Source organism: Erythranthe guttata, chromosome 4, assembly GCF_056151865.1.
Source record: "Erythranthe guttata isolate IM_541 chromosome 4, IM_541, whole genome shotgun sequence".
NCBI classification, from domain to species: domain Eukaryota; kingdom Viridiplantae; phylum Streptophyta; class Magnoliopsida; order Lamiales; family Phrymaceae; genus Erythranthe; species Erythranthe guttata.
Genome location: NC_142536.1, coordinates 18,738,781 through 18,746,853, shown reverse-complemented (window position 1 = coordinate 18,746,853; position 8,073 = coordinate 18,738,781). Strand labels below are relative to the sequence as shown.

The 8,073-nt window shown below is 35.0% G+C and overlaps 1 protein-coding gene across 1 annotated transcript; it reads right to left on the bottom strand.

The window, feature by feature from the left end:
* Positions 1-1,063: 1,063 nt before the first annotated feature.
* LOC105949137 (homeobox-leucine zipper protein REVOLUTA) lies at positions 1,064-7,131 on the bottom strand. The gene is made up of 19 exons (XM_012972415.2): positions 6,782-7,131; positions 6,100-6,380; positions 5,864-6,023; positions 5,679-5,767; positions 5,451-5,541; positions 5,242-5,337; positions 5,051-5,164; positions 4,863-4,946; positions 4,419-4,574; positions 4,255-4,329; positions 4,073-4,179; positions 3,793-3,973; positions 3,497-3,685; positions 3,326-3,406; positions 2,814-2,948; positions 2,382-2,716; positions 1,987-2,095; positions 1,738-1,887; positions 1,064-1,401 (listed from the first exon to the last, which is right to left on the bottom strand). The coding sequence occupies exons 2-19, from the start codon at positions 6,336-6,338 to the stop codon at positions 1,249-1,251; spliced, it is 2,544 nt and encodes an 847-aa protein (XP_012827869.2). The 5' UTR covers positions 6,339-6,380; positions 6,782-7,131; the 3' UTR covers positions 1,064-1,248.
* Positions 7,132-8,073: the final 942 nt, after the last annotated feature.

Here is an 8,073-nt window from a genome sequence, read left to right as displayed (position 1 = left end):
TATTTATTTTTAATTTGAAATATGGTATAATAAAAATTATATAAAAAATAGTGTATATTTTTAAATACTTCAATTAAAAACTAAAATATTTTTTTTTATTATTATTTTTAATGAAATGAATATTCGAATATTCTAAAATATTGAAAATTAAAAAAGAAAAGCAAAAAAAACAACAACAACAACATATTCCTTTATTTTAATATTTTAGTATTTAAAAAAATATTTTTTTTATGAAAATTATTTGAATATTCGTAAAACAATTGAGTTTCATGAATTTATTTGAATAAATATATTTTGAAATACTGAAAATATAAATAAGATTTTTTATTTCGAATTTATAAAGTATTAACTTTGGAAATAATATATATACATGTGATAATTATTAAATGATTGTGTAAATGTAAAATAGGAAAAAACTTAAAAACATCCATAAATAAAAATGCCACCTAATCAATTGAAGAATCCACCTAATCAATTGAACTCCAACTAAGCAATTTTGACAAATGACATCATCATTTGCCACATGTCAATCATTGAGGACATAGATTCTCTTTTTATATTATATATAGATGAATGTAATTTATTGTTGATGTTATTATAAATTTGTACCGGGAATAGATAATCGTGAAACTAATACATTTTAGTGATAAGTTGTTATTAATTATTTATCAACAAATGAAATAATACATCATCATAATTTAGTTCATGGAGATTACCTTCGTGATTTTGGTTCAAAATTAAAGTCACTCTTACATCGTATTACATGGTGCTCGTGCATAAAATCATAGTTTAGTAGTTAACAATAAAACTATATATTTAATTTAATACTAATAAATATATATAATATTTATTTTTATATATTTTATGAGCCATTGATGGCACCAATTTGTCACCATACATATATGAAAGTTATAATAATTGAAAAATGAAAAAAAGGGCAAGGACAAGTGCAGGGTCACGTGCGATCCCAACGCTATTTATTTATTAATAATTAATGATTTTAAAATTTGCAGGTACGTCCTCGTATATTTCAGAAAATGTCGATCTGGTCACGTGCTTCGTCTTTTTGAATACGGAAAGGCCGCAGTGCGCACCACCTGCTTCTTAATCAGTGTTTACTTTCCAATATTGTTTACTTAATCAGTGTTTACTTATTACACTACAAATATTTAAAAAAATAAATTTTAAAAAAAAAACATCAGTATATTTAAATTAAATTGACCAAAAAAGAAATATTGCCTAAAAAAGTTACACAAAGGACCAATTCACAAACGAGAAAGCTAAGCAGTGCACTGTGGTTTCGTCTTCTGAGGCAAAAACTTTCCACACAAAGGCTTGTTCGTACGAAATGTGACGCCCCATTATCGACATGCATATACCACCCGGCAACTGAGCAAATCCCTGAAAAAATATTTGCGACGTATTAATTAAAAATTTGTTGAAATTTCTAAAATTACAGGGTAAATTACGGCTATCTCCTTGAGGTAAGGTCAAATTACGAAACAACCCCTCTTTTTTGGATAATTACCTCAGGGGTGTAGCCGTAATTTGCCCAAAATAATAATTTCTTTTTTGTTAGCACACAACCCCCTAAATGGTGCGTTTTCGAACGAGGGGAATTTGGCTAATATTTATAACATGAGGTATTTTCTGATAATTAGAGAAAATGGGGGTGCTAAATGCAATAAACACGAATCTATGATCATATAGGATTAGGGTTTTATATGTTAAGAATACCTGTTGCATGATCTTAGCAAATTCTGAAAACAAAGCCTTTCTACCACAATCGTCGAATATCTTCTCTAAAGGGATATCTTGCAAAGAGACGAGAGTAGTCTCCAGCATATCTAATCCAGCCTGGTTTGCGAATGTGAAAACGGGCACAGCCTGTTTGTCGGAGGGCGGATCACATATAAGAACTACAGTGGCTGAAGTGCAAAAAAGAACGAGGAAACAGACACGTGATGTATGTATATCAGTATATACCTTCAACGAGCAGCATAAAATGGCATCTTGGTGTTGCCAGAGTGATTTTAGCAATCCTTCACCACTAGCACTGTCAGTACTTCTGAGCAACTCACTCCCGACATAGTAGCTGTGTGTATAGGGCAGAAACAAATCGGTTAGGACATGCATGTGTGTGTGACTGTGTGTTTTTGTGTGTGTAATAAAAATAACCAATACTCAAAAGAGAGAATATGTTTCGTCTTGATTTTTTGAAGTCCATGGGAGAGTGTGTGTGTGTGTTTACATGTCTATGTAATCGTGGAATGGTTTGCTGAAACTGTTCGATGAAAATCAGTTAAGATGGTTCTCCGGATCGAGACAAGTGGCAGCACCAGAACCGTAGATAAATCAAACATCTTAGGGCAGTAGTGTACCTATAGCTCTGGCAGATCCAATGTGCGAGCGTTAGGGCTTCGGGAGAGGCCGGAGATATCTTGGGCCCGACAACGGGGCCCGTTTCCGACGGGGAAATAGCCATTGCAACCCTCTGGACCGAAGAAACCACACTCCTCACATACTGACGAGCCATTGTAGCAACATTATCCTGTAAATTGCTCTCGAACGGGAACTGGAAAGCAATTGTCAGTATCGATCTCCCACTGTACGCTGCATTTTTTCCATTGTTATTTCCTGCCATGGGTCCCACCTCGAGACTCGAGGTCAGATCGAGTGTCTTGTGATGAGAAGTCAACGAGTCCTGCAAGTCAACCTGTAAGAGTTGAACGTCATTAGTGGAAGACAATTTATAGAAAACTATGAAATTCAATTATTTTTTTAACGAATAACAACTTAGAAAAAAACTCAACTGGTTTTGAATCTAGTGGGATTATACGAAAACCGGAAGGCAGCAACTGTGCATCGTCCGGAAACATTTCATCGATCGGTGCAAAAACGAGCTCGGAGCAAGCTCCTATTGCACTCTCGTCGATTCCAGTGCACAACTGCGTATAGGAATACATCAATTCAGAAAATACTGCCCTACTCGAAAAATAACAAATATCTAAATAAGACACTCCCTCAGTTAAAATAATATCAAGATTGGTACAGAATTATTACAAAAGGTAAGAAGACACATACAAAAAAGACTAAAATACCCTTTAACATTTAATGAACTGCTGCTAAGGATAAGTTAATGCTCAATAGAGTTATTGAATTATAGAAATTACACATAAAAAGACTAAAATACCCTTTACCTAATTAAGAAAGAGTTAATCTATAAAGCCACTGATAACATAGAAAAAGGGTATATTGTGTTTTTTTTTGAGAAACAGTCGGGGAGGGGGCATGCCCCCATGTGGCTTATGACAAAAGAAGGCACCTGTAGAAGATGAATGTCCCTCGGCATAAAAGCATCTTCGTGGCTGAGCGAATGCCCTTCTAAACGAATAACTTCAAGCATCTGCAATGCAAATACAATCCTAGTCAGCGCAAACCCTTTTTTTTAGGGAAAACAAAACTAGTGTACCTAAAATAGCACACAAACACACACCTCTTCATGTTCAATTGTTTGACCAAGCGGCATGATAATTTGACTCCCCGTAAATCTAGTGTGGTCCCTCATGCCAGGGTACGCGTACGTGCTTTTCAAAGACGCAGCAGCATATGCATCCACATTAAAATCTGCCCACTCCGATCGATGCTCCCTAAGGAAACGAACCAGCACAGCTGGAGGAACATTCTGAAACCCCCCCAAAAAACAATTATGAATGATAACAATAATCGCGAGTATAGTCTAGTAAAAATAAGTAATTGCATTTCCATTTAGACAAAAATATGAAAGAGAACCTGAAGTAGCATAGATGCTTTCGCACAGAGAATCCCTCCTCCGACCATAGGAATAGTATTTGAACTACTTGTTAGATTCTTAGCTGAAGTGACGGCAATTATTACATCTTCAGCATTATCGTTGCAGTTTAATAATGACCACCCATCATCGTTGAATCCATTAATAGCATCATTAAAGCCTCTGCGTAAAAAAAAAATACTATATTACGTCAAAAAGAAAAGGAAAAAATGCACGACAATTTTATAGGCTAATGTGGGATGAATTTATATGCAAACTTACCTGCTTAACTTTTGGCTGAAAGTTCGAAGAACAGCTGGTTGCCTTCCGAGGCCATATACAACCTCACCGCTTGTTTCTTGAGCTATTTGTCGGATATATTTTAGTGCCTATTAAGAATAACATTAATTAGCTAACTTAAAAAAATAAATAATGTGTAAGAACAAAATTTAAATTGTACTCACAGCAATAGTTGTTCTTTGTGCGACGACTTTTGAAGATTCGTAGAGTGGCCGGAGAACTTCCGGAACGTTCCAGGCCTATACAATGGACTTTAAATGTTAACCGTTTTATTTTAAACTGTTATTAAGAAATTTATGGGTGGAAAATGTGAAATTATGGAAATGACCTCGAGATTAAGGTGGTCTACGATGTGAATAATGGATCCTCCGCCATCACACGGGCGGATCAAATATCCGGACGGAAGCATTTCGGCTCTCACAAACTGTGAAGCCGCAGCTGCGTTCGGGCCCGCTCCAGTCCCCGAAAGAGACCTCTCGCATATCTTAATTTATGAAAAAGTAAAATTAGAGATATATGAAAAAACTAATTACAAACGCATATTTATTTCGGTAAGGCTTTGTTTGGTTGGGGGAGATTAGCCGTTAGTAATTAAATAATTGGACTTTGTTTGATGTTTCGGTATTTTTTTGCGGGTCAACCCAGAAATATTATTTTATCATTGCTTATTTTGGCTTAGTTGGGAGATTATTTAATTAATAATTATTAATCTCCCCAACCAAACGAGGCCTAACGGAATAAAAATGAGGTGCTACTGCAAAGATATGCATACCACAAGACTGCCGTTTTCCATGGTGGTTGTGTATCTCAGTGTCCAAAAATCACGAGCAGGAGCTAAAGTAGTTGGGGCATATGTCTGAAAAGCACAAAATAAAATACGTGTTACTATTCATTTATTTTTACTTACATTGCAAAATGCAACATACGAAAAAATAAAATAAAAAATTCGCCCAATTAAACCTGTGTGTACAACATTTCTATTGTTCCTCCGTTTCCAGCAGGAAACATAGTGAAAACCTCGAGGCTCCGACAGTCACGAAACCAAGACGAACGATCTTTAAGGATCTCTGCAATCTGCAAAATTTAGAATTAACATAATTTGCTTTCAAATTCCTTATTATTGAATTATTTTTTATTTTTTTTTGGCTTACCTTTGTAGGTTCTAAACCTACAAGACCGCACGCTCGAGCCGCCACTCCACTACAACTCTGCGAAATGGCAAAGATACCAACCGAACCCGGACCAGGCTGTCGAAAAAAAAAATCGATTTTTTAAGGACAGAATAATTTTGCTACTAACTTAGATTGAAATAAATAAAATAAAAGAAAATGTTGAACTGCATTTCGAGTTTTTTCCGGACCTTCATTCCAGGCATTTGAACCCAATCGACAGCGGTTCCTGTAGCCTTTGAAAGGAACTCTGCCAAGGTTTCCTCTGCAATTGAGAGGAGTCTGCATAAAAGGCAAACACATATTGTAAATTAAAACAATATTATTTAATTATTCTCTATTTTCATAAATGTCAAACTCTGTACAATTTCCAAATAAAATAAAACAAAATTTAGAAAATCGGGCGACGAAATATGTACCCAGCAGGATTACTAGCATCTCCGAGGGAATGCCGAGGGGTCGTGACCGCCGACTCGCAACTCGCATCAACAGCAGTCGGTCCCGTTGCCTGCAAAAAAAAAATTACATATACATCACATTTCGAAATCGAATTTTAATTTTCAAAAATCAAAATTGGCGGAATTGTAAATAAAAAATTGCATACGCTGTGCAAGTGTTGTTTCATGAACCCATTTTCACACACAAGTTGCGAAACCTGTTTCTGAAGGCGGTCGTTTTCCTCCATTAGAAGCTTGTTCATGGCGTTCAATTTCCTGTTCACACTCTGTAATCTCGTCGATTCTTTTCTCTGTTTCTCTCGACACCTAATCAGAATTATTAATTATTTTTAAATGAACTCGGATTGCAAAAACAAAAAAAATTGAAAAAAATAATAATTACCGGCGGTTCTGGAACCAAACTTTGATCTGTTTGGGCTCAATGTTGGAGAGAATAGGGCATTCACGGATGAGTTGTTGGCGGCGGAGTGAGCTAGGTTTAGGGCACTCAACGTACACCCTCTCTAGAGCCTCCACTTGCTCCGCCGTGTACCGGACGTACTTTCCGGCGGCGTCCAGATGCTTACTCAGGCTACCGCCGCTGTTCTCTCTGTGATGCTGCTGCTGCGCCACCATAGCCATTTTTTTTCTCTCTCTAATCCTCCAAAAAACTAAAAATGGAATCTGTTTTTTTTCAAGGAAGGAAGATTCTCTCTGAGTTAGGGTTATAATTTAATTTAATGATAATGATAATTGATAATCTTCATGGTGATCTGAGAATTAAAGGATAGAGATGGAGGATTATGATTGAGGCAGAAGATTTATCTGAGAAACAGCCAAAATAGCTCAACGAAAGGTAAGTAGGCTTGTATATATGTATCTATCTATGTATCTATCTATTTTATAAAATCATATGCATGCTGACAAAATTAAATCTGTTTTCCTTTTTTTTTTTTTTTAATTTTGGTTTTCTATTATCAAAGAAGAATTCACCCCTGATTCAAGACAACACAAAAATGTTGGAAGATCAGCAGGAGAAGAAGAAGAAGAAGAAAAGAGAAGGGGAGAAATTCTGTGCTGCATACATGTCAAGAGAGAGAAATTGCGATCATCAGAGTATGTATGTGTGTGTATCTGTAGGTGAGAGAGAAAGCTAGAGAGAGAAAGTTATAGAGAGAGAAAGCTCGGAAATCGAGAATGGGGGGCAGGGCAGGAGTGTTTTTATTTTATGCTGCTAGCTGCTGCTGCTGCTGCACCTGTTTACTGTGCACATACACTGTTAATGCCTGCGCACCTCTGGAATTCTTTCTTCTTTTTTTATTTTTTTATTTTTTTATTTTTTTATTTTTTTATTTTATTTTATTTTATTATCTCTAGGCCACCATTAATCTTAAAAATAAAACAAGTAATTAAATATTTATTTGGAACTGTTTATTGTTTGAAATGACGAGAGGACCAAGATTTATATTGCCTTAAATGCTTTGGTCAAATCACATACAAACACAATCTTCTGCCACCGGCTAACCTCTCCCCCAGCCTCCTCTGTCCAGCACCTCTCTCTCTCTCTCTCTCTCTCTCTCTCTCTCTCTCTCTCTCTCTCTCTCTCTCTCTCTCTCTCTCTCTCTCTCTCCCTCCTTGGAGGGTTTGAATTTATTTATATATATATATATATTATTTTTTACAGTCTTATTTATAGGGGTATATTGATTAATAATGTATTAAAATGCAATAAGATAGGTACGTTGTTTAACGATCATTCACGAATGATCGACTCGTTTGTTAACACTTTTTAAATCGAGTCCGATCAGATTATCGATATTTTATAAGGTCTACATATATACATTTATTAGCTCTATAAATACGTTTTTTGGAAACTCAGACGACACATTATTTATCGATGGAGCGTATAAATTAACTCAACGTTGTCATCTTTGATATTTTTTGCTAGGGAATTTCGTAAAAAGTATGTTATGATTAATATTACTTGAAGTCGTAGATATTTGGTAAAGTATAATTGTCATTAAGGTAATGATCACCATATATTGATAGTATTATGCGTTGTATAATCGCTCACGTAATTCTACAATTGAGTCATACGTTACGTGTAAATTTTTATTTAATTTTGATAAATATAAAAGATATATATGTGCAAAAGTAATGTAAATTAAAAGTTATACATAATGCCTTGTTCATCTATACTTCTATTAATCGAATTGCATGAAAGAAGTGTTATGTTTGATTGACTAGATTCAAACTAATTTAGATCGGCAATAAAAGATGAATACTAGTATTCAAGTTTGTAGGTAGTTTCTAAATATGAAATTGACGATATTCTCCTTAAAACGATACTAATAACGTATTTTAACAATTTTAACAC